Raw genomic sequence first — 14,311 nt, 5'->3', positions numbered from 1 at the left:
CATCCTGTAGGAGCCCTTGCCGTCCCGTAGGTTGACTATCTTGAGCTCGACGTCCTGTCGCGTCCCGTCTTCGTTGAAAGTAACTTTGCTTCTGTCATCGTCTACCGTCACGTTCTTGATGGACCTGCAAGTAACAATGGTGAAAGTAACGATGGTGAAAGTGACGGTGGTGAAAGTATAAAAGCATAAGTAGGAAAAGTAAGAAAACTTGTATTTGTCCCAGATCATTTTATATTAAGCTCTACCTGAGGATCGGGTTACGGACTAAGGGTAAGTAAGACTCGTGTGTCTGATAACATCTCTTATACGTATACGGGGTCGTTATACATTACTACGATACGGTATACAGGGTGGTTTTACATTACGATAGAGGTATACGGGGTGGTAATACATTATAGTAAGATACAGAGGTATAAGCTACGGCGTCGACCGTAAGGTCAGAGAACTAAACCGACACGCAACATCGCGGAGTGCTCATCAACTACTGGGGGCCTTACTTATGGTTGCTAGACCTTATATAGCCTTCGCTTCCGCCCACCGGGTTCTTGTCCTCGTGACACATATGCTGTATGGCAATGTCTTAGTGACACCGTGGACTCAACAGCTGACTACAATGTTAGAGGTAACGGTGAAAAAACGGCCTCACCGGCGTTCTAGTGGCCGGCCGCCACGTGAAAATAAACCGTTTATCCGTTTTTTTTCAGATATTGTACGGGTTTCTAGTGTTGAAGTTGAATAAAAACGGCCATACGGTGTTTCTTTTCACGTGCCGACCGGCCACTAGAACGCCGGGCAGGTTAAACCGTTTAACGGTGATTTTTCAGCTAGTGTAGGTCTGCTGGTAAACACATGAGGACTTGTTTCCACAACCTACTCTCAAACACATTGGACACTTGAATGTTTAGTGGCGAAAACCACAGACATGTGGTATTGGTATTATTCACCTGCGTCTACCAGCTCTAAAGTAGAACATAAAACCAGGCACCTGACGTTGAAATAACGTTAAAACCCGTTATGTTCATATAACGTTGAAAATCGGTTATGTTCACATAACGTTGAAAATCGGTTATGTTCAAATAACGTTGAAAAACCGTTATATTTCAATAACGTTGAAAACCCGTTATTTAAACGACAACGGCCTGAAGGCTTGTAGCCACATGCCATTATAGTTGCCACCTCACCTGTAGAACTTGCTGCCACGCTGCCATTATAGTTGCCACCTCACCTGTAGAACTTGCTGCCATCTCCCCTCCCCCACCCATTCCTTCCCCTACTCTACCACCATCCCCTCCTTCACCCATCTTCTACCCCCCAACTCACCCAACATCCCCACAGGGAAGTCCTCCTCTATGTTAGCCTCCCCCAGGTCCCCCACGACGGACTGGGTCACCACCCAGATGTAGGAGGCCCCGGTGAGGCCCCGCTTGGTGGCCTCCTTCATGATGACGCGCCCCTCGGTCCTGGTGCTGTAGAGGAGGACGACCCGCGCCTCGCTCTTCTGGAGGAGGGCCATGCCCTCGGGGATCTGCTTGTCCTTCAGCAGGATCGTGTCGACCAACACGAAGCGGCTGCTGCATTGAGAAATTAATCTACAGTTTAATATATATTACATTAAAATATATTTTAGCTATATAATATTTGCACGACAAGCACTTCGTTGAGATGATAGTGGAGTGCTCGTATAATTTGTTTCAGTTACCCCCTCCCGCCACTGATTTCCACTGGTTGTTTTCCCATACCACGCCGCCTCTTCCCACACCGAGCCCGGCTTGAGAGGTGCCCAAAGCTGGCAGCAGTACTCACCCCACTCATACCATTCACTTCCACCGGTTGTTGTCTCCATACCGCGACGCCTCTTTCCGCATCGCGTAGGCTTAATAGGTGCCCAATGCTGGCACCAGTACTCCCCCCACTGGCTTCCCCCGGTTGTTGTCCCCATACCATGCCTCCTCTTCCCACACAGCGCCTGGCTTGAGAGGTGCCCAAAGCTGGCGGCAGTACTCTCACACTCTCACCACTGACTTCCCCTGGTTGTTGTCCCCATACATACTCGCGGCCTTTTCCGAACCGCTCCTGGTTTCCCGGCTGGAGAGGTGCCCAAAGCTGGCAGCAGTATTCCCCCCACTTCAACCAATGACTTACCTTGGTTGTTGTCCCCATATCGCGCCGACTCTTCCTGCACCGCGCCTAGCATGACAGGTGCCCAAAGCTGGCAGCAGTACTCCCACCACTCATTCCTCCTGGTTGTTTTCCCTATACCGCGCCTGGCTGGAGAGGTGCCCAAAGCTGGCAGCAGTACTCCCCTTGACTATCACTACTCACTTCCCCTGGGTGTTGTCTCCATATCGCGCCGCCTCCTCCCGCACCGCTTGGATGAAGTCAATGTGGCCAGCGATCTGTGACGTCACGATGCTAAACGACCGCCATCTTTGAAATAACAGACCTAAAATTATATTTTCCATCTATATATGAAAAGTAATTTAAAACTCATCATTATTATTATAAATTAAACCTTAACCAATATCTTATAGTTTCCATCTTCATTAAAACTTGACTAAAGTAAATTCCGCAGTAATATTATCCATCATTATAAGAACTTAAGCGGCAGTTTTATAATGAATTTCGCACTTGTAGTTTCAATCGATATTAAATATTATTAGTCGCTTTGAAATTTATTAACATTTTATTTTCGTTTCTACATAAAAAGAAATGGATGACCCACTTTAGATGACCCACTAAGAATTGTCAACCGCGTCCAAATAGCGATGCGCATTTTGTACTCACTTTTTTACTTTTTTCTATTACATGGTAAATGCAAATTACAAGCATGACTCATTTTTAGCACTAGAAGCGACTTACAGCCAAAAGTGAGTCACCCGAAATTTGAAGGGCCAATAATATGTCAGCATGACCCAGAAATGGGCAACTGAGTCCAAATAATGCATTTCTATTCGTACGCGAACGCGGTTGACTGATGTAAGTGGGTCACCCAGACCCACCCATTCCTCCCAGTGTATTATCCATCTCATAAGACATCACCTGTAGAGGACAAGGATGGACAAGATGGCCGCCGCCTGATGGCGGATAGAAGGCGCAAGCTGGATACGGAGGCCCGTGGACGCAGCCTGATGGAACAATCAGATCTATTTAAATTTCTAAAGCCAATAATAATAATAATAATATAGCGGTTTCAGCGTTATTTAGGCCGCAGGCCAGTCGCCGATTCTTAACATCGCAGAACATTAACAGCTTGTTGCGGTCTCGAACTCACAACTCACTGCTCCCATTCTGCTGTGCTTAACCGCCCGGCCTCCTCGCCGATTCTGACCAGAAACTGGCGCACAGAGCTGGGATCGAACCCGCGCCTCTCTGCGCCAATCTTGGTACTCTGAACTGAAACCACTGGGCCACCCTGCCCATAATATTAATCCATAAAAGGTCTTCGTATATAACATAACATGATATAATATACTATAATTCCGACCTGTTCCAGGCCGGAATTGTCAGCGTTCCAGCCGATGACAGGAAGGCCGAGGTAGCCTGCCAGCTGCAGGAAGTACTGCCAGGATGCGATGTTGTGGTCGTACGTCTGGCTGTTGCTGATGAAGATGATGGCAGACACGTTCTTCGGCAGGAACGCCTCGCACAGCGTGTTCAGGATCGCTGCCGACACGCGTACGACAACATCGGCCGTTAGTATGTACGACAACATCGGTCGTTAGTATGTACGACAACATCGGCCGTTAGCATGTACGACAACATCGGTCGTTAGTATGTACGACTTATGTATGACAACATCGGCCGTTAGCATGTACGACAACATCGGCTGTTAGTATGTACGACAACATCGGCCGTTAGTATGTATGACAACATCGGCCCTTAGCATGTACGACAACATCGGCCGTTAGTATGTATGACAACATCGGCCGTTAGTATGTACGACAACATCGGCCGTTAGTATGTATGACAACATCGGCCGTTAGCATGTACGACAACATCGGCCGTTAGTATGTATGACAACATCGGCCGTTAGTATATACGACAACATCGGCCGTTAGAATGTATGACAACATCGGTCGTTAGTATGTACGACAACATCGGCCGTTAGTATGTACGACAACATCGGCCGTTAGTATGTACGACAACATCGGCCGTTAGCATGTACGACAACATCGGTCGTTAGCATGTACGACAACATCGGCCGTTAGTATGTACGGCAACATCGGCCGTTAGTATGTACGACAACATCGGCCGTTAGTATGTACGACAACCTCGGGCGTTAGTAAGTACTACAACATTGGCCGTTATAGTATGTACGACAACATCGGCCGTTAGCATGTACGACGCAATATCGGCCGTTAGTATATACGACATCATGCGTGGAAAATCGTACGTTATCGCTAAAAACACGCGTACGACAACATCGGGCATTAGTATGTAAGACAACATGCGTCAAAAATCGTACTTCATCGCATGAAACACGCGTAGGCTAAAATCAGGCGTTGGTAGGCATGACAAGAAGTGTGTAATATCGTACGTCATCACATAAAACACGCGCACGACAACATCGGGTGTTAATATATGAGTGAACGTACGTAAAATGCATACAACGAGCGTAAAAGAAACCATCACTTCAAACCCCATCACCTAAAAACCCTCACCTAAAAACCCACCACTTAAAAACCCATCACTTGAAAGCTCCCCAAATTCTCGCCCGGCCTAAGCCTCCATAAGCCCCGAGGCCTAATTTGCGTAGACCTAAATTAGGCGTAGGCCTAAATTAGGCGTAGACTTAACGCGCCGTAATGGACCGTAGAAAATTATCCTGATAATCACTAATTATGACTTTAATAATTAAGTTTAAGTGTTATGATTAGTGAAGTTTTGATTCCTTGTATTATTTGTATACATATATGCTTATGCATGTTACACTCAAATAAATGATATAGCCGATCCATTTTACTGATGTTATGGAAGTTTATATGTTAATTCATTACATGTTACAGCCCCAGCATATTTACATGTTAATTCATCACATGTTACAGCCCCAGCATATTTATATGATAATTCATTACATGTTACAGCCCCAGCATATTTATATGATAATTGGTTCATCGTCAGCGTAAAACGGGTTCAACGTCAGCATAAAACGGGTTCATCGTCAGCGTAAAACGAGTTTGTCGTCAGTACCTCACAAAAGACGTTTGTTTAAACGTCGTGAATTTAACGTTTATTTGACGTTAAATACATGTAATGTAACGGTACATCACTAAGTTGACCACAATTAGGTACCTACCTACCCATGACTTTCATTGCCTGTGCCCTACTTAGATGAACCACTTGTGTGACCCACTTATATGACCCGCTTGTATGATCCACTGATGTGACCCACTTGTATGACCCACTTATGACTCACGTCGTAGGTGCCCCACTTGCCGTCCTCCACCCTGACCAGGTCGAAGGAGAACCTCGTATGACCCACTTGTATGACCCACTTATATGACCCACTTATATGACCCACTTGTATGACCCACTTATGACTCACGTCGTAGGTGCCCCACTTGCCGTCCTCGACCCTGACCAGGTCGAAGGAGAACCTCTTATGACCCACTTGTATGACCCACTTATGACTCACGTCGTAGGTGCCCCACTTTCCGTCCTCCACCCGGACCAGGTCGAAGGAGAACCTGAGGTCGTCCGCGAACTTCTGCAGCAGGTCGATGCAGAACCCGGAGCAGCAGGACGACGTGTAGGTCGTGTTCACCCTGGGGGCGTGGCGGGTGATGGGTGAGTTGAGGGGGAATAGAGGGGGAAAGTGGAGGGAATAATGGGTGAATTGTAAGACGATAGAGGTAGGGCATGGGGGAATAATGAGGGAGACAGAAAGGGGGAATGACAGGAGGTTGATGCAGAATCCTGTTCCAGAATCACTCTGAAGGCGGGTGAACATGGGTGAAAATGGGGGAAATGGGGGAGCATGGGAGGGCAAACAATAGGGAACAAAAGAGAACAGAGTGGGGGAAAGGGTAAACAGTATAGGGTAAGAACGGAAATGGGTGAATAAGGGTGAAAAAAGTCGAACAAATGAGAGCAAATTTTGTAGAAAATCGCTCCACTCACCCGCTGGAGTCTGGGTGGGCTATCTTGCAGGGCAGACCCCACTCACCCGCTGGGGTCTGGGTGGGCTATCTTGCAGGGCAGACCCCACTCACCCGCTGGGGTCTGGGTGGGCTATCTTGCAGGGCAGACCCCACTCACCCGCTGGGGTCTGGGTGGGCTATCTTGCAGGGCAGACCCCACTCACCCGCTGGGGTCTGGGTGGGCTATCTTGCAGGGCAGACCCCACTCACCCGCTGGGGTCTGGGTGGGCTATCTTGCAGGGCAGACCCCACTCACCCGCTGGGGTCTGGGTGGGCTATCTTGCAGGGCAGACCCCACTCACCCGCTGGGGTCTGGGTGGGCTATCTTGCAGGGCAGACCCCACTCACCCGCTGGGGTCTGGGTGGGCTATCTTGCAGGGCAGACCCCACTCACCCGCTGGGGTCTGGGTGGGCTATCTTGCAGGGCAGACCCCACTCACCCGCTGGGGTCTGGGTGGGCTATCTTGCAGGGCAGACCCCACTCACCCGCTGGGGTCTGGGTGGGCTATCTTGCAGGGCAGACCCCACTCACCCGCTGGGGTCTGGGTGGGCTATCTTGCAGGGCAGACCCCACTCACCCGCTGGGGTCTGGGTGGGCTATCTTGCAGGGCAGACCCCACTCACCCGCTGGGGTCTGGGTGGGCTATCTTGCAGGGCAGACCCCACTCACCCGCTGGGGTCTGGGTGGGCTATCTTGCAGGGCNCCTGGCGGTCAGTCCACGCGGACAGTCCACGTGGACGGCGGCTTGGAACAGCCCCCCCCTCACCTGGCGGTCAGTCCACGCGGACAGTCCACGTGGACGGCGGCCTGGAACAGCCCCCCTCACCTGGCGGTCAGTCCACGCGGACAGTCCACGTGGACGGCGGCCTGGAACAGCACCGCCCACACGAGCCAGTAGGTGCGGAACAGCGAGAACTTGTGGTCCCGTGGCGGGGTCATCTGGGAGATAATGATAGCGATAACAATGATAACAGTGATGTTAAGGGGAGCGTCTACCCTAAAATTTTGGCTTTTCCGGTTTTTAGTCTCATCTTAAAGCTGACATTCAGACCTATACAACGGTACCATAACCATCTCTGTACGTTGATTTATGCGTTCACGGCATAGCGCAAAAGGGTTAGGGGTGGTGGAGTTCTTTAACATTTAAGATAGGCCGAAATTACCGGCAGTACACTTAAATAGCTATAGTCTGAACACGTTGTGCTTCAGTTATCCGCCTGCAGTCGTACGGGATGGTTCTCGTGCCGTCGTTCGCACCATCCTTGACAGAAATTGAGCTCCAGTATCGTCTAGTCTTTGCAACCTTGCAATCTTGAATGTCTTTTTCGAGGCACGCGTGACTTTGTCGGGCGTGCTTTGCTCTTTGTCTACTGAAAAGTTGACTTATTGTCACTGCAAACCTATCTCCTCCTAGAGTTTTGATGCTACAACAATGAGGCATATATCATTCAATTCGCAAATAAAAGATCTACAAAGTTGTGTAGGGTTTTTTTTTAATTTCGTTATAATTTTATTTTATTTAAGAAAAAGTGGGGAAAAATTAAAAAAATTCCGACAAAGTCACGAAAAATGGCCCCCCACCCACAGAAATTAGAATTTCAAAGAACGCCTACACAGTTTTGTAGATATGGTCCTTACGCATCGTATGATATGTGTCTCGATGTCGTAGCTTGGAAATCCTAGGAGGAGATAGATTTCTACGGTACCCCCTTTTTGGCAGTTTTCCAAGAATTTCACGTTTTCTTTCATTTATTTCGAAAAATTCACACGAACAAAAAGCATTTTTCTTTCTATTTCACATGAGTGTACCAAGTTTCAGAGTGATCCGTCTGTAAACAACCGAGATAAATTTTAGGGTAGACGTTCCCCTGAATGATGAGCTATTACATCCACTGTACTGATAATAATCATCTGTGGCACAATCATTACCCGTAGTGATGACAATAGCAATAATAATGATAACAATGATAGGCCTCTGTTATCCACATCGTTATTCTTAGTAATGATAAGGCGCGATTTTGGTTCAGGTTTACCCCCGGAATTTTGTCGCACAATTACACCGAATTTCCTAAAAAATCGTCGCGCTGTTACCTAACTTATGCATATATATATATAATTTGTATACATAGATATATAAAATGTTTGGTTAAAAATACTGCCAGTTTTATTGAGGACTTCTTTTGAGTTTAATCTCTCAAGCTTTCTGATAAGAGGTACAGTAATATACAGTACAATAGATATATAAATATAAGCGAGCGTAGCGACTCCTGCGCAGAGGCCGAGCCGTCCCCCAAATTTTGTTACATGCATTCTTCACACACGATATTGGTATCCTGGATACGCGTCCTCAACTGCTCCTACATTTTTAATAATTACTTACAAAGCTTCACAAATATCAATAAATCTTTTAAAAAGTGTTATTAATAAATTAAATAATCTAAGATTAAGATAATGATTAACAAGCAGGTATATAATTACATAATTTCCTACGTATCTTTTTATATACTAATATATCTATATATGATTAATATCTATACCATTGAAATAATATTATATAAGATACTATATAAATAAGATATCGTAGAATATAATATAGTTTATTTTTAGTAGTATATTATTTAGTATATTGAACTATGTATATAGTATAAAGTATATTAATATATAGTACAAATTAAAGTACATATATGCATACTAATATATATTATACTTAAAATATATTTTAATTACACTATATATTATAATATGATATTATACATAATATATTAATTGAATTTTTATATTGGTAATACCATTAATAAATATGTATACACACCCGCATGTCGTAGCCGTCAGTAATATATAATATATTAAACAAGTTAATATATACTATAGTACAAATTAAAGTATATAAACACACCCGCATGGCGTAGCCTAATATTCTAATTACATTATACTGTGATATTATATATAATATATCAGCCCCAGCATATTTATATGATAATTCATTACATGCTACAGCCCCAACATGTTTATATGATAATTCATTACATGTTACAGCCCCAGCATATTTACATGTTAATTCATTACATGTTACAGCCCCAGCATATTTACATGTTAATTCATTACATGTTACAGCCCCAGGCCACACTCACACGTCGGGGAGGAGTACACCGCCAGGGACATGGTGATGTTCTCTACTGATGTTATGCATGTTTATATGATAATTCATTACATGTTACAGCCCCAGGCCACACTCACACGTAGGAGAGGAGTACACGGCCAGGGACATGGTGATGTTCTGCAGGCACACGTACTTCCCGCCCCTCACAGTCAAGGGGGTCTCCTTCTCCAGCGCCTCCTTCACCGCCCGCTGGTAGTCCCGCTGGTGAAAGTGGGCGCTGGGGTATATCACTCCTGTGAAAGGAATATAATATTATATAACTGAGAGGAATGATGTAAATGAACCCCACTAACATAATTCGGGGACCGCCTAGACTTCGGTCGAATAGTCGCTACACTCGGTGCAAAGTTATTCTTGGTCTGCTTGGCCACATGATCGAAATCAACTTCTGGTCAGAATCTTCTTTCTGACTTTATTGTGTCCTGAGAGTATGACAAAGGTTGGCCGTGCCGAGTTTTACCGAGCCCGCAAGCTGCCCAGAGGCTGCCCTTTACGCCCGACGGAAGCGGACATTAGCGGCTGATAAACACGGTCCCAGAGTCCATGCGCACCACCATGCACGATGCAGAGTCGAGCCTGCGTCTACATTTTGTTACCCATATGGGGCATGGTGTAATTTGGCAGATATTGTATCTTTTCAAAAGTTCCATTCAAGACTAAACGTGTCTTGCTAATCTTCATTTCGATATTCTAGCGCTAGAAAAGAACATCGTTCTAGTCTCAACATGATTTGAATCGTGATTTACGGATTCGAGACCTGGCAAGCTTTTAAAATTCGGGCCAAATTTTACTAGGTAGCCATGTGTTATATATTGCTGGATTTGAACAATGAGTTACGGGTTTGAGACCAAACCATCTGTAAAAATTCTGGGCGAAATCGGAAAAATTGGCTTGATAGCAAGGTACACTAAAATGTGTGCAGTGAGTTGCGGGTTCGAGACCCAGACAGCTGTGAAATTTTTGAACGAATTGGGCAAGGTAGCCGGGTGTTAAAAAATAGAAAGATCTATGCCGTGCATTAAGGGTTCGAGATCCGGATAGCTGTAAAATTTTTAGCTGAGATTACAGGAGTGACCGGGTGGTTAAGAACACCATGATTTAGGCAGTGAGTTGCGGGTTCTAGACTCAGCTAGCAGCCAAAATATTATTAAAGTATCACCAAATACTCACCGAAATGTAGGTCCTTGCAATGCTTGATACTTCGATCCTTCGGTATTCCTTTCTTGCTGTCCTTCTTGCGTCCTTCGCCCATACCAGCGTTGACCATCACCATGACCGCCAGCAGCAAGAATGTCCATCTCAACCACCGTCCTCCTGTACGAGGAGGACATTTCCTTCCCCAGCTGCCGGAAAGGGAGATCAAACTTCCGTTGGTGTTTATCATACGAGGAGGGGAAGGGGAAGATGAAGGGGAAGTTACGAAGTTCGTCTGTTTATGTTCGTGGGGAGGAAGTTGACGAGGAGCAACACCCAATTTTTCTACGTGGGGAAGAGGTTGTAAAGGATCAACGTCCGTTTTTTCTATGTGGGGAGGAGGTAGAAGCGGATCAACATCCAATTTTTCTACGTGGGGAAGAGGTTGAAGAGGAGAAATACCCCATTCTTCTTCCTGATGTCGAGTTTGAGGAGTGATTCCATTCTCTTCTCCTTCTTGCCAAATTTGAAGCGGAGTTTTCAGATGAGTCCGGATTTGAAGAGGACTCTGACAACGTTGAAGAGGACTACCATTTCCCTCCTGACAGTATTGAGAAGGACTGTCATTTCCTTCCTGGGAACGTTTGAAGGGACTGCCATTTCCGTGTCCACGTTTCAAACTGAATTGGATGTGGACGTCAGAAGCAGAGAGGTTTACTCTGGTGAGGTACCCCAGAGATGGGGTTCGGTTTAAAACGTTCAATAAAAAGTCGAAACGTCCTGATGAGGGGATGATCATCCTTAATGAAGGGACAACAATGCATAATAAGGGGAAGAACCCTCCTAATGTGGGATCTAACATCCCTATTGAGGGGTCGTACCTCCCTAAATGGGTATGGCCGGAAATCACTTCTTTATTGGACAAAGAGTTGTTCTTGACCCACGAAGTATATGGCGCGACTTCAAAAATAATTAATTTGCATAAAATCAATAGATTACACTCTAGAATAGAATTACCGTTACTAGAAATGGAAAACATCATATCTAAATTTGAAATAGGAAGCAAAATGCATTCATGGACGGAAAAGAAAGAGTTTTCTTTGGTGCCACTTGCATCAAGATCCGATGTGTGTTCAGCAGAAAGTGATTTCAACATCGCACGGGACCTTTGACAGATCGTACGCTCCATCACCGCTGTGAAGAAGCTTGTTGGATTTAAAATGTGGGTTTCATTTATGGTTTTTGACAGACAGGGCACAGCAACACCAGGCGCCAGACTTTTTCTCTTGACTGTAGGAGTCATGTGATGCACCGCGTGTGGATTTTTGGCAGATATCCTGCAAGTATTTTTACTGAATGCCGATTTAGGAAACTCTGTGGATCCCGCGAGTTGAGTTTCAGTCAGCTCTGTGTTAGAAATCATTGGACACACTTGAATCCCAGTGTGTGTTGACACAGAAACACTTGGATGCACTTGAATCCCAGTGGGTGTTGACACAGAAACACTTGGATGCACTTGAATCCCGGTGGGTGTTGACACAGGAACACTTGGACACACTTGAATCCCAGGGGGTGTTGACACAGGAACACTTGGACACACTTGAATCACAGCGGATGTCGACTTACGAATTCTTGGGCACTCTGAAACTTCGCTCCTATTTGGCATGGAAGCGCCGTAATTCGATGCCACGGAATCGTCATAGTGTAAATGTGGGTCATTAAAGTCGTGACTCACTTTTGTTGAGAAGAACCAGAACTCATGAGGATGAGTGAAGAACATTTGAGGAAGAAAACTCGAGATGTTTTCGGCGTAGCGGAAGTTGGAACTTCTCAACGTCATCCCTCCAGCATTTGGTTCGCTGGAGGAACACACTTTCTCCGGAGTTTTAACATCCTGAAGTACAACCTTCCTTCCCACATTACAACCCGCATCACCATGTTTGTTCTTCTCGACGGGTACTTGTGTTGGTTGAGGCTCGGTAGCCATTCTGCACCATGTAACGCAACCATCAGCAATCGAATACTTCGATTGAGGCACCATGACTGGTACTCTCGGTTGACACGGGTGATCGACTATGTTGGGTGTGGCTGCAAGGGGCCAGGGTGAAATTCTACAATTCCGGTCACAACAGTTTCCTTCAGTTGTACATTGTTGTTTTAATGTTTCAATACAAAAAGTATATAATTGTTCTCTCTACTTAGTCCTCATGTTTCTATAGTTTAATATACACACGGCAAATGAATCAGTATTTACATATAATTTATATAGTCAGTTCATTCATTTAGGAGAATTCCACCCTTGCAAATTCCCGGTGAATTTCACATTGAATTCCTCGGTGAAAATTGATCCGAATTTTGAACAGTTAATTTATCTTCCACCGCTTCATCCACTTCACTTGATGTATATATATCCATGAAAAGACCTAAATCCTTGTACATTTTTATCGTTACAATCTGGCACTTTAAATCAACGGCACAAAAATACGTTTAAAGTTCTCACAAGTTCTGAAATTTTATGCCCAAAAATGGTCAAAGTTGTGGCAAGTTCCACGATGAACTTTATATGCATGATAATCTTGAAACGTTTGATTAAAACTTTTATATTATAATAGATTTGAATGGTAAGTTAAAATGAGATGATCTGTGCGAGAGTTTAATGAAGTAATTAATTATTGGAAAACCATTCATTCACTTTAACTAGGATATTGAATAAGCTTAGAGTCATTTGATTTATTTATTTGAAGGCATTTATATATTTTTAATAAAATTTATTCTATGCGATTTATTTTATTTTATTTATTTGAATTAATTTTATATTTAATTTAAAGTTTTTTATTTATTTTGTTCAGTTTATTGAATTCATCGAAATTGTTGAGGATGGGGTCAGGGGTTGAGGATGGGGTCAGGGGTTGAGGATGGGGTCAGGGGTTGAGGATGGGGTCAGGGGTTGAGGATGGGGTCAGGGTGGGGTCAGAGGTTGAGGATGGGGTCAGGGGTTGAGGATGGGGTTAGGGGTTGAGGATGAGGGTCAGGGATTGAGGATGGGGTCAGGGATTGAGGATGGGGTCAGGGGTTGAGGATGGGGTCAGGGGTTGAGGATGGGGTATCCCGTAGCACTGATACCCCACGAGAACTAAAATTTGCATCGCTATTTAGACAAAATCTAATTCATTTATTTGAGTGCAGCGCTCGATATTAAACAGGTTCAACCATAACAAAAATTTCCCTTCCATTTTTTAGAATTTATTTCTTTAAAATTTTTATTTTCTTAGAATTTTTCATTTTCAGAATTTTTTCACTACTCATTTTTCTCTACAATTTTTTATTTTTGAAACTGCCGAACTTTTATCGATATGCGATCAATTTTATGGCGCGCGTGGCAGGATACTTGAATGTTGCGTGCAAACGCCCTAGACTTAAACTCATAATACTAAACTTAAATGAAAATATGTCGGAAAATAAATTTTTTCTATTATAACAAATTTTTTAAGTTATATTATGAATTTTTATTTTGTGAACTATTCAACTTATATTTATTCTTCAATGTAAAAATCAGTTGAAAAATTTAGCCGTCTTGCAAACCTGTTAGAACCTATGATATATAACGTTCTGTTCACTATACATGTGTATTTGTATGAGCAGCGTATTTAAGTATACTATGTACGCTCAAGGTACCTACGAATTTTTTGGGAATAATATAGGTAAACAAATATATTATAAATTGCGATTCAATATGATTAATATGTTTTTCACTATAATATACATTTTACAGTCCCATAAATTTCATGTCACGACCTAAAACCCCCCCACCCTCCTTCCCATCACTATCAGCTTCCCCCCTTTTCCCCTCCCCCACAATCAGCTGGCACTTCAACT

The 14,311-nt window shown here is 44.3% G+C and overlaps 1 protein-coding gene across 1 annotated transcript; it reads right to left on the bottom strand.

Moving 5' to 3' along the window:
• Nucleotides 1-20: 20 nt before the first annotated feature.
• On the bottom strand, nt 21-13,071 carry LOC108671577 (the record flags this gene model as incomplete). Its single annotated transcript, XM_018159137.2, has 7 exons — nt 10,472-13,071; nt 9,379-9,534; nt 3,485-3,663; nt 3,040-3,125; nt 2,323-2,427; nt 1,275-1,571; nt 21-124 (listed from the first exon to the last, which is right to left on the bottom strand). Coding segments are annotated over exons 1-7 (2,932 nt in total), but the record flags the coding sequence as incomplete, so codon positions are not given.
• Nucleotides 13,072-14,311: the final 1,240 nt, after the last annotated feature.

This window comes from Hyalella azteca, unplaced genomic scaffold (genome assembly GCF_000764305.2).
Source record: "Hyalella azteca isolate HAZT.00-mixed unplaced genomic scaffold, Hazt_2.0.2 contig6315, whole genome shotgun sequence".
NCBI classification, from domain to species: Eukaryota; Metazoa; Arthropoda; class Malacostraca; order Amphipoda; family Hyalellidae; genus Hyalella; species Hyalella azteca.
The sequence above is the reverse complement of the archived record's forward strand: the minus strand, read 5'-3'. Positions and strand labels throughout refer to the sequence as shown.